General features: G+C 44.9%; 3 protein-coding genes across 8 annotated transcripts in view; all 3 read right to left on the bottom strand.

The window, feature by feature from the left end:
- CARS1 (cysteinyl-tRNA synthetase 1) overlaps positions 1-6,437 on the bottom strand; it is a 35,617-nt gene extending 29,180 nt beyond the window's left edge. For 3 of the 5 annotated variants that reach the window (XM_075712194.1, XM_075712195.1, XM_075712196.1), the window contains exons 1-2: positions 6,390-6,437; positions 232-477 (exon numbers count right to left, since the gene is read on the bottom strand). In XM_075712194.1, coding sequence (XP_075568309.1) covers positions 232-477; positions 6,390-6,414 — 271 coding nt within the window. In that variant the 5' untranslated portion in view covers positions 6,415-6,437. Of the gene's footprint in view, positions 1-231; positions 478-6,274; positions 6,297-6,389 lie in introns of those variants that run through there. The other 2 variants (XM_075712197.1, XM_075712198.1) reach the window with 2 other exon arrangements.
- Positions 6,438-6,783: 346 nt separating this feature from the next.
- Positions 6,784-17,181, bottom strand: LOC104026677 (uncharacterized). The gene is made up of 10 exons (XM_075712471.1): positions 17,149-17,181; positions 15,703-15,796; positions 14,732-14,863; positions 14,423-14,534; positions 13,759-13,832; positions 12,973-13,065; positions 11,968-12,002; positions 8,865-9,200; positions 8,342-8,390; positions 6,784-7,506 (listed from the first exon to the last, which is right to left on the bottom strand). The coding sequence occupies exons 1-10, from the start codon at positions 17,179-17,181 to the stop codon at positions 7,211-7,213; spliced, it is 1,254 nt and encodes a 417-aa protein (XP_075568586.1). The 3' UTR covers positions 6,784-7,210.
- Positions 17,182-20,247: 3,066 nt separating this feature from the next.
- OSBPL5 (oxysterol binding protein like 5) overlaps positions 20,248-24,402 on the bottom strand; it is a 63,372-nt gene continuing 59,217 nt past the window's right edge. For both annotated transcript variants that reach the window (XM_075712371.1, XM_075712372.1), the window contains 5 exons: positions 24,124-24,309; positions 23,453-23,591; positions 22,140-22,269; positions 21,412-21,514; positions 20,248-20,383 (listed from right to left, as the gene is read on the bottom strand). In XM_075712371.1, the coding sequence (XP_075568486.1) occupies positions 20,248-20,383; positions 21,412-21,514; positions 22,140-22,269; positions 23,453-23,591; positions 24,124-24,309 (694 nt within the window). The remainder of the gene's footprint in view (positions 20,384-21,411; positions 21,515-22,139; positions 22,270-23,452; positions 23,592-24,123; positions 24,310-24,402) is intronic.

Here is a 24,402-nt window from a genome sequence, read left to right as displayed (position 1 = left end):
AAAAATCAAAGAAATGTGGAAACAGAGCTTTAACATTCAAATAGGTCAGGATCTATCAATTAGGCAGTAACTGTATGCAAGAAGAATTTAATTAGTTTGAATACAAGTTGATACGGTAAGTTTTAAAGCGTGCAAGAGAGTATGAAAGGGAACTTCTAGGAATTCTCAGCGATAAAAACCAATACAATGTCAGCTAGTCTATAACCTGCCCACCAGTTTGGTATTACTCACTTGTTTGAAGTTTACAAGGCTCATTTTTTTCACTGCTGCCATCATAGATTGCTTCTATGTGTCTGTACCACCGGACAACATGGATATACCGGTCCACAGGTGGCCCCGAAAACTTTCTGAATACCTCCACATCTGCATGTGAAAATGTGAACCCCTGGATATAACTACGAGTGCTCAGGTACTCGTTCAAAGCCTTCACCCTGGCTTCCTCTTCACTAATGCTCAGAATAAAACTGTAGCTGGAAGCTGTAAAGAGAGGCACAGGACATTTGGTCAGCATTAAAAGAAGAAGGAGATCCCATGACCAAAATATATCCTTATACTATACAACTCCCCCTCTAAATTAGCTCTGGCAACTGACAAGAAATTTGAGAAAAATATATTTAATACAAGCTACTGAATAACTACGTATTTCCTATTAATACGATTATGTTCATGCTGTGACAAGTTTTTTGGAGGCATCTTTACAAAGAGTAATAAGGACAAAAGCACGGGTCCTTTTCATGAGTAAATATTATCTGCTTGAAATTGGAGAAAATTCTTCACACACAGCAAACCTCATCAGTCACTCTGCTGCACGCTGCTAAAACACTCATACTGCAAATATTTAATATTATTAATCTTATACACTGTGGATAGGCTGTGAATATGTCTACTGAAGTTGAGCATATCTGTACAGGACTGGTGCCCACATGCAAGCTCCCAGCATGATGCTCAGTTACTGCTACTTGCTCTAACAATTCAAAACTTAAGCTGTTGCTGTATATTTCCATACTTCTCCTATACCACTTTCTCTCCTCAGACATATGAATAATATTTAAAATTAGTAACATCAACACAAATGAACAGAAAGGATATTAGATCATGCTCCTCCCTCACAATTTTTTAATTCCATGATTTATTTCGTATACAGGCAAAGCAGGTTCAATTATGTGTCATCTTTACGAACGTAGGGACAGGGAGGAAGCAGCGGAAGGGTTCTGTGACTTGGTGGGGATGCTCACAGTAACAGCAAGCCCTGTGCAAGTCTGTGGAAGCACTGTGGAGGTTACAGCATCTGGGCTAGCACTGACATTAGGTAAACCTAGCATTCATATTTTCCTGCAACAATTCGACGTTTGTAACGCCGTTCATGTTCAAAGTACTGTATAAACATTAAGCCGATGCCCTGTTTGAGTAGTCAGCCAGAAGCTAATTTAAGATGTAGTCAAGGTCATAGTGCAATAAAGTGAGAGAGGCAGTATGAGAACACCTGTCCCTGCTCCCAAACCCCGACAGAGACCACTGCCACAAGTGTTGCTTCTTACACTAGTACGAACATCTTCTGTACAAGTAGTTCCCAAAGCATTTGAGGTGCTCATAGACCAATGCTCTTGGAAAGGGAAGGATGAAAGGAAATGGGGAAGCGATGGCTAGGAGAGGATGTGAGGAACTGCAGAACTGAAAAGGTTTTCCAAATATCATTAATTAAGACTTTATGAGCAGCTCATTTCCTATATGAAAATCAATTATTAAAATATTCTACAGGAACTCAGGATGACAGGGTAATGGCAGCTAGATACCAAGTATGTTTGTGTTTGACTCTTTTGAGTATAAGTGAGATATAGTGGCATGTCAGCAGAACAAATAAAAAAGATCAGTGCTTTTAAAAAAAAAAAAAAATCAAAGGTCACAAAAGATATTTAAAATTCATAAACAAAAGCAAAGTCAGATTCATGTAAAGTCCTAATCCTTCTCAAGGGCCATCCATGTAATTGTTCAGTACAAATAAGGAATAACAAGTAAATGATGGTTCATAACTAGACCTTATGGGCTTGCCTTACCCAGCTGAACAGGATTCAGCTTCAGCTCACATAGTTAATTTTACTATAAACTTTTCAGGCTCCTAAATCATTACTGATGTTTATCATCATAGTACTTCACATGTTTATACGCATGAAATAGTTTGAAAGAGTTTTGTTCATTAACTGTGGAAACCTAAGACATAAGCCTTCCCTAAATGTGAATGTTGTATCCATGAATCATATGAGGGAGAATGCCAAAAAAAAAGTATTACAGGAAAGATCTGTGTAGAAATGAAACTATATCTCAAAGAAAAGATCTTTAAAGATCTGTTGCAAAGAAAGCAACATTCAATTTGCAAAGTATTATTAGGGTTATTATGTCCATTATTCACACACCAGGCTGCTAATGGGAAGCAAGTCAGCGTATCTGAAACAATATAAGTGCTTTCCAACCACATCTGTAAACCAATCTAAAAGGCAAGTTGCACAAACTTACACACAAATACAACGAAGATGACAGAACTCTTACAAGCTAATTTTGGTGAGGAGAGATGGCAAGTACTGCCTGTGAATGTCAATACCAACTCAGCCCTGATAAGCGGAGCAGCCAAAACTACTTTGAACAATCTTGGCACACACATTAATCCTTGAAATTATAAAATTTGACATTATGTCTAGTTGCAAGAGCAACAGCAGACATGAAAGTGTAATACATCAAAGAAACCAGTTAGCCCAGGGGACCTAACAGGAGGATGTCTTTATGCTGAGACTGATCACTGACTCAAATTCAGCCCAAACTCATGTCCGTGACTGCACACCACAGTAAGTGCAATACAGCATGAACACACCTGAGCAGCTGTTGACAGGGTTTCTCAGGGTGCAGCAGCAGCTGAGCCACAGCAGTCCTGAGCTCCCAGCAGGCTCACTGTACCACTACGAGTTTCCCATATTAGTTTCACAGGCTGCACCAGGCTCCAAACTTCCTTTTCTAGGCTGATGGCTACCTTTCGAACCACAACTGCTAGCTTAAAGCTAGCACAGGTGTGCTCTACTCTCTGCTGCAGTCAGATACAGAGATAGAAGCAAATTTGCTGTGTTTGAGAGAGTGCCAAGTAATCAGTGCAATTCTGAAACACGCCTGAGCACCCTACTTCAGTACATGCAGGACAAAATCATTCTCACTTCTGGCATTCTTGTGAGTAGCTCCAAACTGGACTGAACTAACAAAACAAAAGCTCTTCTCCTGAAGCACAGGGTGCTCTCCTGGGAAGAAAGAATGGATATGACAACATTGTCTTTTGGAAGGCAGTATACCAGAGGACCATTTCTTTTCAAGCAAAAGAAATCAGTCACAACTATCTTTACATAAAAGTCTGCTCCGATTTCATTTATGTCACTACTGAAAACAAGAGTAGCAAATCTACAGAATCTTGTTTTTCTGTGATTTGTATCCTGCACCCTCAGCTCCCCCTCTGCTCAGTGTCTCACAATGCCTTTAATTAATCACACATTCCCACTGAAATATTTCCTGGTACCTCCTAAGTGCTTCATCCCCTCTCCGCATACACTTCAGCATCCCCCTCCTCTCATACAGATACAACCACCTTTGCTCAGTCTGCCAACTGTGCAAGAGGCAGCCCACTGTCAAATGTAATTAATACCAATCAATGGATTCAAAAACTGTTGAGGGAGAAGGACCAATGGACACACATAGGTCTGAGCTGCTTTACCCTTGTTGCTTTAGGAAACCAGGCTAAAAAACAGCTCTTCTCTCTGACTGCAATTTTTTTCCCCTCCCAAAACAAGAATTACAGCTACTACTCAGCTGCATTAGAAGTGTCTTCTCGACAACAGAAACACAGTATTACAGAGCTGTTGCATAACATCGAACATTAACTCATGCGAATGGAATGATCCGTAGACATCAAATCATATCACCCAAGAGCAACTCCATTCAGAAAATAAGCACTCAGCATGAGTACTGGAGAGGTAGCAAAATAACCTTGAAAAACCATAAGAATTAATGTTAATAAAGTAACGCTCCCCCCACATTAAAAAGTTGTTTCAAAAAAATTCCACTGTAGACATTAACATAGTTCTCATACAATAACTGCCGGTGTACGATCTCTTTGGGCAATATAATTGTCACACATTCTTCTTTCCAAGCATAGAGTGCTTCGGAGACTACTAAAGGACACTGGGAATTTATCTGCAAGACTGCAGCAACACACAGACTCAAGGCATAAGGTCACTTTTACATTTTCTTTGCACATGAAATAGCTTTTGAAGTTTGATCAAGATGTGTAACCCACACAGTATCAAATTTCAAGGAAATTTTTCACTTTTATTAACTTGAAAATGAAAACCTCTGTTCCTTGAAGGTATTGACAGCAGAGTAAATACAGAAAAGCCATAAAGTAGGCAGTAAGCTAGCTGACACAAAAACAGGGAGTTACTTTGCTTCAGGGAAAATTTAGGTTTCCTGGGCTTCCCTGAACCTGCTAACCTCATCAGTCATAATTAGATGACAACTGAAATGTTCTGGGATTTCTGCAGAGGCATTCTCTGAGAAGAAATCTTAGACATTTCTGAATATTTTAAAATGTCATTTCTCTTCCAACTTGGCTTTCACAGATTTAAAACAACGCAGAGAAGATAAGTGTAACATGCCTCATTATTAATATGGCTCCAAATTCGCCATTTATCATTCAGGCTGGCCACTCTGGTAGCTTTGGAAAGAAGTCTAACTATCTGCTCAGCCAAGACGAATTATTCTTTTCCATAAAAATTTCAGAAGAACTGAACCAATGCAGCTATCTCATCTACGCAAGACACAGCATACACACAGAGACAAAGGGACAAAGGACTTTTCAAGACGCACACACAGGGATCAAGAGGCTTTTAGCAGAGCAGGGATTTTTAAGACAGGAGTATCCCACCAAGGAAGAGCTTGGCAGTCTTGTTCACTTTAGCCCTGTGAGTTCCACTTCCACGTTTCCTGAACTGAAACTAAATGTAACAATCACAATTTAAGTAAAAAACAAATACTATTTGCCCATTAGTAAATGTAACTAAAAAGTTTCTTAAAGTGTTCCTGAACTGAGCCTTTTCCCCCCCTACCTTAACTAAGATACTGAAAACACATCTGCAAAAGTCAGTCCCTTGACAAGAATACATGTTTCTGGACTCCCTTACATAGGCACATTACTTGTGATAAAGGGGAAAGTAACTTTCAGTAACAAAGAAAAAGGGGCAAATCTTTGAATCTACAGATCCTTAACTGGAATGACAGAAATTTCCAACCCCTTACATACCATAATGGTATTTCATACCTGTATGACTGGTATTCCAAGTTCCCATTTGCTACAGTAGTGCCAAAAATTACAGGACAACTCTGGCCCTCCTTCCATATGGAAGAGCATAGTATAACCCATCATTAAAACATGACCACAAAAAAAAGTCCCCAAAAGTCAAAAAGTTCAGATGTGAGTTCACAGGAGAACATAGATGACTAGGAAAGACACTAAGGGAGACAGAGGCAGGTGAAAGGGAGCAGACAATGCGCGGATAAGCACACAACTGACTAATCAGCCTGGCAGTCACCAGGACGGGTTCTCTTCGAACCCATCAAGCTGGAGAACAGCTGTTTCCAAACTTCAGTACTGAGACGCGCCGAGTTTTTTTTTCCACAAATCACCATGTGTCATCAGTAACCTTTACGTTAGAGGCGGGGCGCAATGTTGATCACCTCCCATGGTCTTGCAAAGCGCTGGAGGTCCTCCAATCCATAGGCACCAGTGTGAGAGGTGCAACCGGCACCTATAGATCCACGTCTCCCACTACCCCACACACGCACGGACCCAGCCACACCCTGCACTTTGGACACCTCGCTCCTGATACCCTGAGGTAGCATCAGGAGCTGCTTACGTGTCACCCACCACCGAGGTGACCTCCCCAGGGGCACCCACCCAACAATGATTTCACGCGTCGCCTCTGTCCCAAGCATGTCGTGATGGCTGATGGCTGCCTGCCTCGCACCTCAGGGGCCTGCGGCGGCGGGGTCCCCCCCAACGCACCCATGGGTGCGTTGGGGGGGACCCCGCCGCCGCAGGCCCCGAGGGACGCGCTGAGGAGGCCGCCAGGCCGACGCCCCAACGCCCCCAGCCGCCATTTCCCGCCCCGACGCTTCAGCCGCCGTGACAGGGCGGTGGGTCGGCGCTTCCCCCCACGCCGCCGCCGCCTGACGTCACGGCGCCCACCTGACACCGTGACAGCGGCGGAGCCGTGACACCAACCCCCGCCAAGCCGTTGACAACCCCGGAGGACACTTCGCCTCGCCTCGCCGGGCCTCCGCGGCGCCGGTCGCCGACCTACCCTGCTCGGCGGCGGCCGCTGCCATCCTGCTGCCTCCTCCCCTCGCTCGCGAGCTGATGCAACAGCGTGCCCGGAAGCGTCGCCCCGCCCCGCCCCGCCCGCCCCTACGCTACTTCCGACGGGCGCCCCGCGTCACCACGGCAACGGGGAAGCACCGCCCCCCCCCCCCCCCCCCGCCCACGGCGCCTTCCCGCCAAACGGGCGGCCGTCGCGCGGCAGGGCTCCCCTCAGGGGCGGCCGTTGGGCGGCCGGGCTCTCCTCAGGGGCGGCCGTTGCGTCGCGAGGATTTACCACAGCCGGGCGGCCCCAAAAACCGAGCGGGAACGGGGTCCCCTCACACCTCCCAGCACCAGACAAGAAGGTCCAAGAGTCAACCCCAGCTTCTGGCTGAGCCCGGCTTTTATTGCTGTGCTTCAAACATAACAGTTCTGGGCATACCGATACAAAACAAAACGTGTCAGAATCAAAGCATTGCGATCCTCTCAAAAATAGCAGCAGCCTCTTCATTCCCACCGCCCGGGCTCGAACAGAACAGTCCTGCCTCACACGAAGGGAAGCGCGAGCTGGAGCTCCTCGCTCTCAAGCTGTCATCCGGCGCCTGAGTTTAGCACCGCACAACTCAAAAGGCCTTAGTGAACATCACAACCGGAGTCCGTGTTAACACCAACGGCGTTAAATCACTTGCAGCTGCCCGCACAAAGGTGAGGAGGATATCAAGTCCATGCCATCACTTTTACAAGCAGTTTGTTGATGTCCTCATTTACAGGAAGTTTGAGACATATATATGTACACAGGAGCATTTTTTAATTTCATCGTAAATATTACTCTGTAGCTTCTAATTTACTTATAATGTTATTACTTTTTAAAGTGTTCAATACGTTATCATAAGCCTTGGTATCTACATACCATAGCTCCTCCAGTAACTTAATAATAGATTGTTTCTCTCCCAGTGTGTTTTTCCAGATGAGAAGCATCTGGTAAGATTGCTCTTCTGTATCATTAGGAAAGTCATAAATAATTTTAACAATAGCATTTTCATGCAGATGAGTTCTCATGAGCTGCTTCCATTTTTTTGGTGGTACTTCATTTATAAAGGCCCAAAAGCTATCTCTCAGTTCTGAAAGAAAAAATAAAAACATCACACATCAGCTTAGGTTTTAAAATACAGACTTTTTTCATAGCTAACATACACACTTTCCCATTAATTTTCAGCCAGCCAATACATGCACAGACCAAACAGCAGCAGCAGCAAGGCCAGGTTTGGCACCTAAGAAGCAGCAGGACAACTAGGTTTCCTACTGAGTGATCTTGAAAGAAGCTAAAGGTATCAGTCTACGTATCTCAAAAGTAGTCTCTTAAGACGAGACACCATTCAGTAAAGGTGGTTTTGAGGAAGGTTTCATTGGCCTGCACGTCTTCACTTAAGCTTTATAGGGCTACTCAACAGTAGGCTTTAATGGCTTCACTACACTACTGGTATAGGTTTGCCACACCAAGAGCATCATGAGCAAAACCCGTCGCTTGGACATCCAGTGCATCAACTTGCTGGGTACAGGTAGATGTATGGGGATTCAATGCGGTCTTCCATGTGAGCGGACATTTGACAGAAAGATCTCCTGCTCTGACCTACACCTCACTCATTAAGGCAGAGTACACTGCTACAATGCAGGCTTGTTTAAAACATGCAAAAAAATTTTGTACCATTCCTAAAAGCATGACTGCACTGTACTCCTGTGCAGAAAAGCCATGCTTTAAAGTAGAACAATTCGCCACAGGGATTACAACTTCTCTCAAATGTAGTAATAATTCTCTTTCAGCATATTTTATGATAAACTGAAAGCCTGATAGCTCTAAGCAACATTCATTAGCCTCCCTACACTATTCCTAAAGTAGACTGAAGTCAACAGGAAAAGAACCAAATTCCAAGTACTGCAAACTTCTGGAATACTTACCTTTTTGAGAGAGATCTTTAACAATTATTCGACACTTTGGTTCTCGTACCTGTAAAACAAAGTTGGACCGTTACCCCAACATATCAGAGCACTCCACTCATGATTATTCCTGAGCTACTTGACAGCTTGCTTCCGCAGCACACAGGCCAGTAAGGGGAGGTGGCAAATTTCACAGCACAGCTGAAAGTAGTTGAGTAAAGAAAATTGCATGCTGAAACAGCCATGCTACTAGCTCCAAAGTGAAACCACAAGGTAACACATTTGCTGCTATTGCAAAAGAATAGCTTCTGTGTAAATATTGAACAGGGAGGTGAGGGGCAGAGCAGATTAAATGAGGGACTGAGGTTGGGTTTCCCAAGATATCACTTCCCATACGTTCTGCTAATCTTTAAGGCAAAGCCTCCTCTTTGCTATTGTTCTGCCTGAAAACCACATCTCTCTCTCAAGGAATAGTTAAGAACTCAACTGAAATTACACGTGTATCAGACAAAATACAATGATAATTTCACACACATGAACTTACCATACGATTTACTGGCATCCTACCACTTGGTACATTAGATGGGGTGTTCTGATGAAAAGCAGGATTCTGCCCAGTTTTTGCTGGTAGTGAAGACTCTGCAATCCTCCTCCAGCACCTTTTCACATGGCACCTCCAGCCCCTGCGCAGGAGGGTGCCCCGCTCAGAAAGCGCAACACTGTTTTCCTCTGGTGATGTGGTTTTTACTTCCAAGTTAATGTTGGTTTGCGCTTGGTGCTCTGGGCTCTCACCCGAATTCTCACCCTCTGGGTTGGCTGTGTTATTTGCAGGTGTCACCACTTGTGGTAAAATGAGGCTTTCAGTACCACCCTCAGAATCCTGTGAAGAATAAGAACATATTTTAAGAGGTGTTCCATGGGTAGGCCTTCAAGGACAGTCTGGAGGAAGAAAACAGAATACTTGAAGTCACCAGATATCAGAGAAATAATAGGAGAGCTGCTAATTCGGCAAAGTTACAGACATGCAAAAGTTACAGCCTTTATAGACTTGGATTTCAAATGGTTTCAGAGCATAAACTCTCTGATTCGCTGGCTGGCCTGCTCCCACCAGACTGCAGGGTAAGGCTCACAGGCTACCTACAGAACAAACTTTCCCTAATGTTTTCACTAGTGTGTATTGCTGCTTGCTCCTCTCTAGGTATGGAAGGTATGCACCCCTCCTGAGGCAGGAGGAAATTAAATTGCCTTGCTGCACCTGAACTGACTTAACAGCAACAGGGGCCTCAAGCCTATCACTGTATCAAGGCTGATGCTCTCAGAGCTTTTGTCAAGCTGATAATAGCCTATCAACTCCACATAAGTACACTAGCTTGGGCTTTTTTTGGCTGGGTTAGTTTTTCTCGCAGATTCACAAACTAAATCAGTTGAAAGAAGCCAGTGAGCGTGAGTGCACATTGCATAGCTTTTGTAAGGTGACAAAGAGGGAAGCAAGCAAGAAGGGCTGCATCATTTTTAGCATTGTCAATACATTAAACAAGCACATGCCAGGGAGTATACCTCCACCTCATCAAGAACAGTACAAGTACAAAGCAGACCAGCATCTATCCAGCATATCAGCTAGTGCTAAAACTGGAACGCTTTAGGAATTTTTTTTTTTTAAGGTGGAAAAATGAGGGTCAGGAGTGACTGTTTTCCCAATGAGACTTGTGTTTGTTAAGGTACAGTTCTCCCATGAACGTAAGCCAGTGTGATTTCTGTTTGCACAAGGTCAGTAACCCATGTGTGACACCACCACATGACCAACATATGTAAGCAGGGATGCAAGGGCAACCACCCCATGCATTACACATGTAGTTGTACATCATCCTCATTGAATCTACTTTCTGTTTAAGGGTACAAACAGGTTAAACAAGTTGATCCTATTTATACAGAATAGTTCATAAACAGGTAACCAAGCCACTGAAGGTACACAGCATGGCTGACCAATAGCTGCCACTGTATTTTGGAATGAAATAAAGCAGCAGCAGTATTTTTTTTTGTTGTTTTTTTGGTTCGTGTTTTTTACAGCAGTGAAAATTTGCTGGTACTTTGGAAAAGACAGCGTGTCAGTGCCAAAATGCCTGGTCTCAGGACTGCATCAGTGTAACTCTCCTTAGCAAATAAGCTCTTTGTTACAGTAGCATGAACACTCCAAGTGTGCAGACATTGCAACTGAAGTCTGTGACAACTCTTAGGTCAGAGCTAAGCATCACCATTCACTGATTTGTGACTGCGTTATTCTACTACCATTTTATTCAAATTTAAGAGATGTTATATTTGCCTATTCCTATGCTACAGCACTTTGACCAGGTTTTCTGTCATGTTTCTTCATCAGCTTCTACGAATACACGAAGCACTGTGAATCTGGCCAGCACGTGGGGGGAGACACAACCCAACAAAAACCCATGGGTGATTCACATATTTGAGCCACTTATGGACCTTAAAAAAAAAGAGAAGAGGTTAAGGTGATGTTTTTAACAGATCTTTCAATTCTGTTTCTTCAGTCTTCAAGTATTTGTGACATAATTAAGATGCATTTAATTACTTGAAATGTTTAACTAGTGAGATTACACAAGAGCTCACGCACTGAGCAAGTAGTGTGTGCATTGGGTGGGGGACAAGAAAGGCAGCAGGGAGAAGAAGGTGCCCTACACATGCTGCAAGAGGAGTCTGGATGCTTTTCCCAGGTCTTCATCAAGACAAACATTTGTTTTACAGCTTGGTGTTACACATCATTAACTATACTAGTGAAGGCTGAGCTCATTTTTGCCTCACCATGCTGTTAGGAGTGTAGCTTCTAAATAGAGAAGCTAAAGCTAGACTAGCTCAATACAAGCCTGTATTTAGCTTGCAAAATGCTAGACTAGCAATAACCTTTTTAGACTGAAACAGTAAGGTTCCAAAATAGTGTTTGACTACAGGAGGCCAGGGTGAACCTAGCTTTAAAGCAGAACATATGCCAGCAGCCAGCCTTAGCTTGGCAAACCCTTTTCAGGGATGTAATTCTGCACTGGTGTGCTCTGAGCCCCAAACCCCTTGTCTTACAGGACTGTCTATGACCAAGAAGTTAGTCTGCCAGGTCCTGGTCTGTAGCTTGTGACATGAGCCCAAAAGCAGGAAGACTCAGTCACTTTGCTGGGTCAAGAGAAGCAAGTTTTATGAACAAATAATGTTGTAGTCAAAATGCAAGGAAAGCTAGAACACCACCATGCAGGGAAGCGATAGCTGACACTGCCCAGAGAATACACGCATGAAGCAGCAAAGAACTAAGTGGATCAAGGCATCACTTGGAGAGAGTTTGAAGTGAAAGCTTGCACTTAGCCTAATTTTTTTCCACTTTCAAAACAACCTGGCCACAGGCTCTGGAATGTTTCCAAGGCAAATACTGGAAAGGCCAACTGCAGTGGTCACATGCAGTTAATGAATGCATCAGGCCCTTGCTAACATCTGGCCCTGTATTAATCACGACTTGTTGCATCACAGGAATGCATCCTAGCAGAGGTCTACGACGAGACAAAAATTGAAAGCTGTGTATCAGGTACAATCAAGCAGTGTGCAATTAAGCTGCACAAAACAGAGATGAAACACTTGATCCATCATAGACTTACCAGACCTTTCTCTACATCTTTATCAGTTGAAGTAGCTGGAAAACAAGATAATTGTCTAAGACACTTTTAAGAATTGCAGCAACTTAAACATAGCTGAATTCACACAAGATTTATGTGCAGTAGACAGACTCGTAACACAAACCAAAGCTCTAATACAAGCCATTTAGTTTCCTTGATCTGTCATACATTTCATGAGAGTACTATCCTTATCTTCCACCAACAGCACACTGCCTTCATACAGGGGCTGAAGGGTCCCACTTAGTAAGATACAGACAGCAAGATGCAGTTTGGCTTTTAAGCCACTCTTTCAACCTCTCCTCCTCCAGCTTATGCTTCTTAGCCTGTCTGGGGGCTATTGCAATACAAAAGAGAAGGTGGAAATTGTCTTTACTGCAATACAATCAGTAAGACATGATTTGAACAAAGTTAACATTCAAAATTCAGAACAATTTTCAACATTGTCTATCTAAACTAGTTGCAAAACACTTTAATATGCAGTAGTAGAAAGAAAAGTTTCTCAGAAAAACATCTCCATTTCCACTAAAAATATAAAATGAATTCACACAGGACTTATCAACCTAACAGTCATGTGAGGAGGCTCAAACAATGAAAGGGAAACAATTTGTAGAAAAAAATCTCCACAGCCAAACACAGTGAATGAAAGTAATGATCTAATTACTTGCTAATTCTTGCCCCATGTCTGAGCTCACACACAGATTTTTCTCACTCTTCCCCAATACAATGCAAGTAGGTACGAAAGATCCTTTTAAAGGACCTTACACTAATCTTACTTTGAAGCAAAGGCATCTGTAAGAAAGCTCATAGTTAAAGTTATGCATTGTATTTACTAAACAAAACTAGTCTCCATTATACTTAATTGAATCACATACTAAATAAGCTAGAGCTTAAACAGGTCCCCTATAACTTAACACAAAAACCAGGGATAGCCTTAGTGCATGCTTTGCCTAGTTCTGGAAAGTTTACAGATAGTAATCAAGCAGTTACCTTTATCACTCTTCAACCTTCTAATTACAAAGAACAGCAAAAAAACAGCAGCCACTACAACAATGACAATAATCCAAACAAGAGCTGTGCTTCCTGCGAAGGAAAAAAGGAATAAAATTAGTACTGAAGCAGTCCCCAAACAAGATATTCTCAAGTGCAAGTCTTCCCTGCTGTCCTAGAGAACAACCTAAGCTCAGCACTAGTACAACAGCCCAGCTAGCTTGTCCTGGAAGAGGCACTGGGACTATCAGCTGACCTGAACGTGCAAGTACTCATTCACACTACACATCATTATCCCAAAGGCAGCAGGAGGTTCTGTGCAGAGCAGCTTTCTGAAGAGATACTTAAGAAGAGGGGAAAACAAGTATGCAAAAGATGACAGTGAGTTTCAGGTGCTGTAGCACTGATAGTGTCCATTCCTTGTTTCTCTAGTCTCACAGAAGCTATCTACCAGCAGAAGAGAAAGCTGCTCCATACACAGCTGCTTAGACATAGAAAACATGAAGGAAATCTTCACACTATCCATAACTTTCAACAGTGTCACTGTTGCAACTGTGAAAACCCTGGCAACATACGTAGCTTTTCACTGAATGAAATATAAGATGGTTTGTCACTCCAACCCCCTTTAAGAACTTGTCCCTAGCAAGTAATTCCCAGACCAAAACACAGAAGCTCTTAAACATGTTACAGTAGTTCAAACCACTGTTTTACAGACTGCTCTGGTGGTGTTAAGCCTGAAGCCACAAGACCCAACAGACCAAGCTGAGTGGTATTTGTGTACCAGACCTTGATCGGGTAAGCCACATCCTAGGTCCATAGTAGCATTGCAGTTCTGCACAATTTCTTTCCCTTCCGGACACCTGAAGTGGATGGCAACACAGGGTTGTATCAACATTTCCAGAGCAATATGCAGGTCTGCCCAGGCCTGGTTTTTTTTCCAGGCTGAGCTTAGAGACATGAACAGAACATGCATAAACAGGTAACTTTGTTAGAAGTGCACCTTTAAACAACCCAAGATAATACTACAAGATTAAACAGAAGCAAAGCAGATAAAGCTCATGTGTGTTAGCCTCTAAGTAGCAGGGGAGAAAAAACCCACAGAGTAGATGCATTATTCATGCACAGTTAGTTTCCTTCAACAGGTGGTTCTACCTCCTGAAATTTTGGACTGGCTGCTACAAAGCTCATTCAAGTGTGTACATGGGGAAGTACTAATCTGAAGACAAGAAAAGTGTAAGCTTACAGCCATAAGGAACAAGCACAACAATACCAAAATCTGTATCTTTCTAGGTCTCAACCTCATGTATTCTGACACCTAAAAATTTAAATGCATGAATAATGCCATTTGGCTTTAGGGCAATTATTTACAGCCTAATAACACATGTTAGGTATTGGCACAGACTGGGCCACAGCTCCTTTCCCTAGAAGGAAAACAGTCACTTTGACTTACATTGTACTGCATCTCTGACATATTTCACAGCCCTCGGCAGGGCAAAAATACCCTTGTTTGCATTGGCATTCAGTATCACGCATCAGAGTACAGGGTCTCAAAGTTATCTGATCTAAAAATAAAAGTTACAAAGTAAATATAAAAGTTGTGACTCTCTACAACTGCGCAAAAATTATACTCAGGCCATAAAGGCAATTTATTTATAAGTTCAATATTCTAAATGACTGGAAGTGCAAAACCAAGAGGACCAGGCTTTCCACATTCAAGGGCGGAAAAGGGTTAAGGTTTCATCAAAATTGTGCTTGGTACCCTCTTTGCACTGTCTGCACGGCAAGCATTCTTCCAAGCCGTTCTCATGGGCAGTATAACCCTCTCCTTCGGTGCAAGGGACACATCTTCCTCTCAAATGCGAAGCAGTGCAGTGCTGAGCAACATAAGTACCTGTGGAAGAGGAGAAGCGGCAGCAGCAGCAGTCTCAAAGGGATCATTTAACAGGCAGAGGACTCTAACAGGATGTTACAACACAAAGCCATTTTTGGTGAAATTTCAACCCCGCACGAGTGGTGCCCTGAGCAGCACAGCAGGCTCAGGAGGCACATTCGCAGCTTGCTGCTCCGACAGCGAGCATTGGCAAGCGAGGCACCCAGCCAGGCCTCTGCCAGAACACACCGTGGACGAGGATGACTGACTGCAGCAGCTCAGCGTCACCCACACGGCCAGCACCATCTCCTCTGAGGAGGCATGGTGGGCGCAGGGAGAATTGCTTTTAATAACCTCTCTTCTCCTTTGTCTGAATTTTTTTTTTAAATACAACCAACAGCCCTCCAATATTACGTAAGGGCAGGGTGCTTCCTGATGCAAAGCTTGTTAACTCTGCACACATCAAGCAAGGAAGGGAGAATAAAGGCAAACCAAAGTTTTAGCTACAGATACAGAAATATCAGAATTCCCCTAGGCCCATTCACTGTGCTAACTAAAGTTCGTTTTTTTTTTTTTTTTTTTTTTAAAAAAGCAAGCCGACTTTGAACACTTCATCCTCAACAGCGGGCAGAGGTTTCCTGGCTTGCTGCCAAGGCACCTCTCCCCATCAATCACCTATTGCACAAGGGACTCTCGCTTCAAAATGGAGCCCGGCCTTAACAGCTCTAAGAAGCCACCACAGCTCCAACCGGGCTTACACTTTCCCCAGATGAAATGTAACAAAAACAATAGTGACGCAGTCACCTCCATGGGGAAGAAAAACATGGCCGTTAATCAGCTATAACTGCCTGAAGGCTTACCTGCTGGACAAGATACGCAGCAGCGACCTTCGTGTAGGTATTCTCCCACCCCGCAGTCCTCTGCTCGGGTTCCGGGCATTATCAGCAGCGCAACCTACAGCGGAGACAAACAGGTGCCCAAGTGATTCATCCTGCCTGGACACGATAACCATCTCGGGGAGATGTTCCTGTAAAGACTTGAAAACACATTCAGAAGTTCATGGGAAGCCACAAAGGAAACCCAAACTAATTTCTGCTAAGTGTGCTGCTCACAGCTGTAATTACAATCACAAAGCTGGGGTTAGAGCAGCACCGTGCAGCAGCTGACGGGCTTTAGGCAACCACTGTCCCAGATCCCCACCCCCATTTTAAACTTCTATTTTCTTTTTACTAATTCACTGTAGCTGAACTGCAGAGGCTGAGGTTTCTACCTTGCGCAAGGGATTCGTTTCTCCCTCCTCTTATCTTTTTAACTCAGGAGGGTCAGCGTTAGTCTTCCTCCAGCAAAATGGAGGAAACGCCCCAGAGATCCCATCCAACATTTCTCGCTGACTCTGTAATCTTCATCAGAAGGCAAGCAGTTGAGTCACTAACAAAAATAATTTACTGTAGCCACAGGAGCATCGGGAATTTCTTTTTCTTTTTTTTTAAAGAAACCTGCGGGATGCACGCCCCACGGGAAGACTCCAGCGCGGCAGGCGGCCAGGGCCCTGGTGCTTCGCAAGGAGGCCAGCGGGGAGCTCGGGTGCCGCGGGTTTCGGGCCACCGAGGTACGCCCCTCGCTTAAACACACACGCGAGAGAACGTGGTAAAACAGGGGCGGGAGGGGGGGGGGGGGAGGGAGGGCCGCGGAGCCCCCCCCTCCGTCGCTAATTGCCATCAGCGGTCAATTTCTAAGCTGAAACCGGGAGCCCCCGCTCCCCGGCTCCCGCAGCTCCGCTCTTTCAACTCCTCCCCGGGGGACCGAAAGTCTTCCCCATAACCGTGCGGTTTAGAAAACCACCAATTTCACAAATGGATAGCGTGACGACTATTACAGAGCTCGCTCTCGAGTTGTAATTTTCTTTTTCCCGAGGAACGAAGAAGGGAGGCAGCGACTGCGCTGGGGAGAGACCGGGGAGAGGCGCCGCCTGCCCCCACCCCGCAGGGGACTCCCCGCAACCCAGGGCTGAGTTTAGGGCTGGGTTTAGCCCCACGGCAGCTGCGCTTCCTTATCCTTTTCAGGTTTAGGAGAGCTGCGTTAACTCAGGATTCCCGAAACTTCAGGCGACACGAAATAAAAGTTAAGGGAAGTTACTGAAGCCGCTTGAGGAAGAGGAGGGTAGAAAACCCCGCAAGGCCTCCCCCACGCTGGACTTGGAGGAAGGTTTTTTTTCCCCTCTCAGAAGGAGGGATTTTGGGGCGGGCTGCGCCGCAAAGAGCGGCCCCAGCCGGAGATCCCCCCCGCGGCGCGGCCCGGGCACTCACCAGCAGCAGCCCCGCCGCCCCTCCGGCTCCCATAGCAGCGCCCAGCGCGGCCCAGCTGCGCGCTCGGCTCGGCTCGGCTCGGCTCCGCACGTCCTCCGGGGCGGTGCCGCCGCCGCTTTATCCGCCCCGGGGCGGGCCGCGGCCGCCCCCCGCCCCCGCCGCGCCGCGGCCTCCGGTCCCGCGGGGGCGAGAAGCGGCCCGGGCGGGGAGCACGTGCCCGCGGCCACCCGCTGCAGCCAAGGAAAACCACGGCGCGCGTTTGGACGTGCCCCGGTGGCAGGCTTTGCACCTATGAGGAGCGGGACTCGACCGTGTTAGGAAATGGCCCGATTCGTGTCTCCCCACCCAAAGCTCACGTGTTGTCGCTGAAGGGCTACTCGCTGATCACGAAAAGGAGGGGCAAAGGATCAAAGAATTTTTCCAAAACTGCACAAACTGGGTGCATAACTGGGTTCCCTAAAGCCCTGAAAGGGCTCTCGCCTTTTCCACCAGCAGTTATTGTTCCTAGAGAAATAACATTATTTCTGGCCATGGTTTTCCTCAAGAACACCTTTCATCCTCCATGTGCACATAACTGGCATGTAGGAACATTCACCTCCAGATGTTGAAATTGGATTAAAATTAATGGCACAAAGATTTATAGATGGTTCCTTTTTGGATTACTTTTTAATCCCCTACGGCAGCAGTGGTAAATGTTGGAAACTCCTCCTCTGCTGATGCATAATTAGTTTATGTAGGTTAATAGTTTCTTTCACTGAACCGCTCCTCTCGTGGTAACAGCGTTTGTTTTATTTAACTGCAGTAACAAGTCCCAGTGAAATCCCTGTGGGTGCGTAGTTTGGTAAAATGGAAATGATCCAAAGAATTTCAAGCATTTGCTTTATACCTACTGAAGATTTCCTGTTAGCACTGCTTCCCGTTGGTTCCGGTGGGTTTGGGGATTTTTTTTTTTTTAAGTAACTATTTCTCAAACCCAGAATACATTTGTAACCAGGAGATGTAAATATCCCTCCAGAAGAAGAGAGCTTCCTATCAGCAGCTCAAATACGTAGTCCCACAGGGGGATGTGTGTGATGAGGACGGCTGTGCTGACAGGCCAGAGATGTGCTGACTTGCTAAAGCTTTCAAAGGGAGACTTAGGCAGGAAGTTAGCAGACGTGTCTGCACAGCATTAGGAGCGAACGCTTTCAAGGTGCATACGGGACTCTGCATAGCCAGGCAGGCATGATTAGCAGCTGGACATTCTTTCGCAGGCAGAGGCCACGGGACCCCCTCTCACAGAGATTTACACCGCACGTGGCACGGGTCAGACTTCCTCAGAAAGGAGTGACTAGGATGATGTCCTTCAAAAAGGCACCCGATCTGGATTGATAATGTTGACATTCTTCAAGGATGATTCCTCAAGGATGAAGACTCCTTTGGTTTTCTGGAGACTTTTGATAATAATGAAATCACTCTCACCCTTTATTATTTGTGATTTATTTCTTGAATGTCTGCTTCCGGATGCCGGCTCTTATCCTGTCTGTTCATGTCAGAGCATTGTGGTTCTCTCCATGGAACTATCTATTCTCTATCATCAAGTTACCTCCTTAATATTAAGGTTTTCTAAGTCCAAGACAAGTCTGTACATTGACATGTACAACAGTGAAAATCAGGGCAACCACTTTTCTTTCTATTTTGATGAAGTTGCTACAATTAGAAGACATGGACAATTTGAGCCAGAGGAGTATGAAAATGCTATTGCTGCTCTAACTCACAGCCTATGTCGGAGATTCTTGAAGGCCTTTTCCTGTAGCTTTTCCTCTAAGAAGCATGGCCTAACAGTTGTTTACTTGTAAAATGCTATTAAAAAAACTGAGTTCCAACACACAAATAATTTCTCAGATAGACTGCCACTGAAAGTTGTGTGTAGTTTTATTTCAACATATCAAGCACAAACAGGTTTCCCCTAACTGGGGAATATGACGAGGAATGTACTTAAAAATTTGGAAACATTTACATTGAAAGATAGCCCAGACTGGCACCACCACTAAGTATTTTAAGGCTGTATATATAGCAGTACTTACCACTTGGAACTACTTCAGGCCAGAAAAGAAAGGCTTAGTATTGTCCGCAGTCTACAGAAAATATTGCAAATCTTTAAAAAATGGTGTAAAATAGGAAGACTATTAACAGAGTTGAACAATGCAGTGGCAAAACCCTTCCTCCTTCCTGACCTTTGACAATAAATGTGCCTACGACCGAACACACGTACATGTACACCGCTCCCATCCTTCTCACCTATCCTGGGGCAGTGGATGCCTCTCTACAATGCTAGTGTGTGATATTATAAACAGCCATATAGCAAATAATAACAATAATTGTAAGTGACCAGGTTTTATGACAGGTGTGTCTGATGTTACACTCGATGGGCCCGGTCCAGGATACCACTCAGCTCCATAAACAAACAAGGAGCTTTCACTGAATACTTCTCATTTCCTAAAGAGGAATGGCTCTAGGAAATTGTGCATATTTACAGTTCCTGTGGAATGGAAAATAAAACACATCCTGAGGTCCCATTCTGTGTGTGCTGACAAAACAGATCATGACTTAATATCCCGGGGGTGGATTTTTTGGATGAAGTGTGCTCCCTCGCATAATTAAAGGCAGCCGGACAGGCACCGTGGACATCGGTTCTTTACAGCTCCCCAACTGCCCTCCCTCACTCGTAGAGCTATGAACCAGGCCGGCGTGAGCTTTCCAAAATGCTGGGGTGTTTACCATTTTGGGGGTACCAATGCTGCTGGGTAATTATTAATTGCATCAGAAAATGACAAGACATAGAAAACAAATTGCACAATTAAAGCTACATTTGGCTTCAGCATTAAGGCCCATACAGGTTAAGAGGTCCTTGAAGATGTACATGTAAAAGGCAAAACTGACACAGTCTGCAGGAACAAAGTTTTGCAGGTTCCTAGGTCCCTTTTTAACCTCGTTTTTCAACTTTCTTCCACCTCTGCCGCGTTGGTTCTAAAGTGCTTTGGTGCCTCGCTGGGCTCCTTGCGTGAGTGGCCCCCCTCCTGCAGCCAGTAATCATTATTGCTGCCAAACGTAGTGATTTTATTTGAAGACATAATTAATGAATAGTTGACACGTAAGAAAGATGCAGAGGAGAAACCAACAGCGAGAGTCCAGGAGGAAGCTTTCAGAAGAGACCTTCCTGTGGAAGGACTTTTTGTTCAGAGCACTGAGGTTTCTGGAAAAGAAAGCAGTATGTTTACTTGGGTGTCGTAGGGAGGTGTGCATTCACACGTGAGCGCGTACCCAGAGCTTCCACACCGGGAGGGATCCCTGTACTTCAGAGATACCCATGGGTACAGCACTGTGCCCTGCAGACTTTACCTCCCCTTTCTAACAGAAAGATAAGTACTTCTGGCTGCTGCTGGATCAGGCAGAGCATGCTGGCTGGCATGAGAGGGTGCAAGGGCACAAACCCCAAGAAATCTCTTCATCCAGCACCCACTCACACACCTACGCCCTAACCTTCCCAAATACAAGAACTTGTCCTGGACAACCCCAAGAGCAGCAGAAAAAAGCTAAAGTCGTATCACCAATGGCTCCGGTGTGATCATGTGTGATCACGTGGCCTCATGTGTGATCCCACCCCACCGAAGCCTCGGGAGGGCTGGATAATACTCCTCATGCACAGGGGAATCAGCAGGGCTCCCTGGAGCAGATGTAGCAGTTAATATCTCTCCTGCCCTCCCCACAGAAGTCTGCGGTGCAAAGCCCTTTGGCAGCAGTAGGTTAAGCAGGTGTGATCACTGCTTACCTCAGACAGCAACTACCATTCTATGCAAAAAGCGGAAATTTAGTGCTTTTCACCCACGGAGCCCAGTTTTCAGACCACATGCCTGCATCTCTGCAGCAAACTGAGCAAATTCATAACATACTTGTTGAGAAGGGAGGCCCCACGCCTTCTTGCCTAGCAGGACCTGGCCCAGTCCCTCCCAACTTCTGCAGCTGTTGTGCAGTTGGGAGTGCCAAGAGAGGCGTAACATGCTGAGGTGATGCTTTTTGCCCCATAAAGAGGAAGAGGTTTCCTCACTGTTTCAAGTAGAGGGTAGCTTTGCCTTTCCGGTGTGTTAGTAGGTTATGTATTGAAACAGTTGTTAACTGCAGCCCTGCAGCTGATAAGGACGTTCCAAAGGCTGTGGTGGAGGAGGTGCCCCAGGTTATTTTCAGCCCATTACGATCACTGATTTGATGAGAGAAAATGAGTACCTGTGTATGTCCTGTTGGGCTCTCTGTAGAGATAAGACGGCTGAATGAATTTCCTTCAGGTGATTCATGTCTTTCCCGCACTGAGCGCACAGGCTTTCAAACCCTGCAGCAAAGTATTGAAGGACATTGTGTTTTGCATCACCATGGTGGTGATGAAACACAAGCCAGGTTCACCCAGCAAGTGGCTGGCTGTGATCAAATTGTCATAGCCAGGGGGGACACTCTCAGGAGGAAACTTGGGGAGAAGGAGACAGGGGACATAATCTTCCACCCCAAAGACACAGGTCAATGGAACGGGTCCTGTGACACTGGTCTGGGGCTCCTTCTTGGCTTTCAGGAAATAATTTTTGCAGCACCCTCCCCAGCTGAGGGGAGGGGAATGGAGTGCTCACACCTGCCTCCATCTCTGAAACATTCAAGGTTACCTCCAACAAACAGTGAGAGAAGGGAATGAGAAAGGAAGCCTGTTTCCTATCTGTCGATTAGAATGTCAGTGTATTTTTCCAACACGTTTGTGCCAGGAGTTGGGAAGCCCTTGTCTGCACGGATAGCTATCATCAGGCAGAAAGAGAAGCAGAAGTACGTACGGAGAATAGAAAAGCAGAACATTCTCTGTGTTTGCCTGTGGGCTACGGGCTCACGGCATTAACTGGGCTGGGAAATGTCCCAGGACTGGCTCAAGGAATAAGGGACCGAGGGAAGAACATTAAAGCCTGACCCAGTGATACCCAAATACTTGCCATCATCATCTGAGAGCTCCTGCACCGACTCTGGCGTTGAGCAGCTGCTCTCTGTATTCTGGCTGTGGTTGGATGGCTGATCACTGGTTTTGCGGCGCCTGCAGTCTTTGGCAGACCTCTGGATGAAACAGGGGTTAAGAGAGATTCAGTCACTGTCAAATTGAAGACTCTTGTCTTTGGCTTCAAACAAAATAATTTGGAGTGCTGGGGAATATCTGTGAGATTGCAAAGTTTGATTGCTTTCTCAGCAACTCCTAGTAGTGGGACTCTTGCCAGCTACTTAAGGATATTACATGCATGCCCCGTACAGAAGCATTTCCTCAGATGGTTAACATCCATAAGACACCCATCCAGATTATTCTTCTTGTAGCTTTAACTGACACATACTAGTGATGAACTTTATAGTTCTTTTGCCGAGTTGCATACCCACCAACCAGATATGTAAGAGAAAGGATGAAAAGAAAAAAATTTAGAATCAAATTTCCCGGGGAAGATTTTTCAGAAGGTGCCTGAAGGATTTAAACATCACAGAACTTTTATGCCTAATTTCTTGATGCACTTTAGAAAGTTTCACCCTACCTCTCAGATGGGTAAACCAAACGCATTGATTCAAAATTCTCACTGGAGGGTCTCAAAACCAGTTATGAGCCTCAACTTTCCCATTGTTTCAGAGACATTCAGATTTGGGGTATTATAAAAGAAAAGTCTATGGACATAATAAGGTATGAGTTCTTCAGTGCAATATGGGTTATATCTAGCTAGTTCAGCAGTTCTGCATTTACAAAGCATTTTATGAATGACAGATATTACTCCAAAGATGAATGCAATGAAGTAACAGAAGTTTCATCTCTGTTTAAGGGAAAGGATGGAGAGAGGTTTCTTGTCTTGTCTAAGAGGAAGTTAAGTGACAAATGCAGATGGCAAAGGCCAAAATTGAAGTTGCAAGATCTCAGTTGTGTACTCCAAAACCTTGCTCACACCCTCACTATGGGATGTTTTCTGCTTTGGAAACACTGAACAGTGAAGTTCAGCTCAGTCACGTGGAAAACTCAGTATGAGAGTCACTGTCACTAACACCGGGTGAAAGAAAAATGCCAAAATGGATAGGATATGTCAACCAAGAATTGTAAGTATTTGGAGTTAATGATGGTGTAATATTGCAGGTCTAGAGTCGTAAGCTCTATTTACCCAAAACAAACCTTTCAGCCTACGCTGTGCTTACATGAAAATGCTGAAGAAAAGGGCTGTGTATCTAAACAATTGTAAAGAATATTATATATAGCCCAAAACAGGCTTTTTACCTTGTGCCGTGTAATTTGATTGTTTAGGCATGTTGTTTTGTGGTTTGACATCCTTGTGGATAAGTGTCTTTCCATGGTCTGAAGTATCCCATTCTTCTCAAATTGGGCAATATCATTCAAAGGATCCCAAGGTCTTAAACTTTTGAGACCAAAGGAAAAAAAAAATCAGAAAAGCAAGAATCCCACACCAGGTGTGTTAAGAGCAATACACTAATTCCGCACACATCCCTGACAGTAACCAGAGTTTCCACAAATGCAGTGTGAGGAGTAACAGATAATTCTCTCTACATTCACAGTTTCCAGCAATAAAAGGGGGGGGCGGGGTTTGGTCTCCAGAGGCTTCACTCTTCTTGCCAGGGGAGGAGAGCATAGTTGTCAACTCTGCTCACATGGTGCAGAAAATCTCTGCTAAATGATTCCATGCTTGATTGCAGTGATAGGGATTTGTACCAATGGCATAGCAGATTTTCCATTGCTAAGCCCTCATTTCCAGCTATTCCCATTTAGTATCAGGAATATGTATTCTAATAATGACATGGAGCTCAGAAAGACCAAGCCCAGGACATAGTGTGGGGAATGGCAGGACCCGAATTACAGGTCTGTAACCTTGCTTGCATCCCTGGTGACTCAAGCAGCGAGGTCTGTTCATAACCCCCAACCCCACCACTCACTCCTCATATTTGTAGTGCCATTCGTTAGTCGTGGCATCGTGCTGGAAGAGCAGCGGTTTCCATTCTGTGCCATTCTCTCTCCGCTCCCGGGCGGCATTCCTCTGCTCCTCTTCCAGCACAAATTTTTCCTGTGTCGCCTTGTGCTGATCACCTTTGTTTATTGCACTGGTAACGTGCTGCCAAAGCCTAGAAATAAACAGGGAAGCAAGTTAAACCACCTAAAAACCAACAATGCATTTTGCCAGCTGGAACCTTAGAGCAAACTCTTTTCTGGTCTAT

This window comes from Pelecanus crispus, chromosome 6 (assembly GCF_030463565.1).
Source record: "Pelecanus crispus isolate bPelCri1 chromosome 6, bPelCri1.pri, whole genome shotgun sequence".
NCBI lineage: Eukaryota > Metazoa > Chordata > Aves > Pelecaniformes > Pelecanidae > Pelecanus > Pelecanus crispus.
This window is presented reverse-complemented; position numbering and strand designations above follow the sequence as displayed.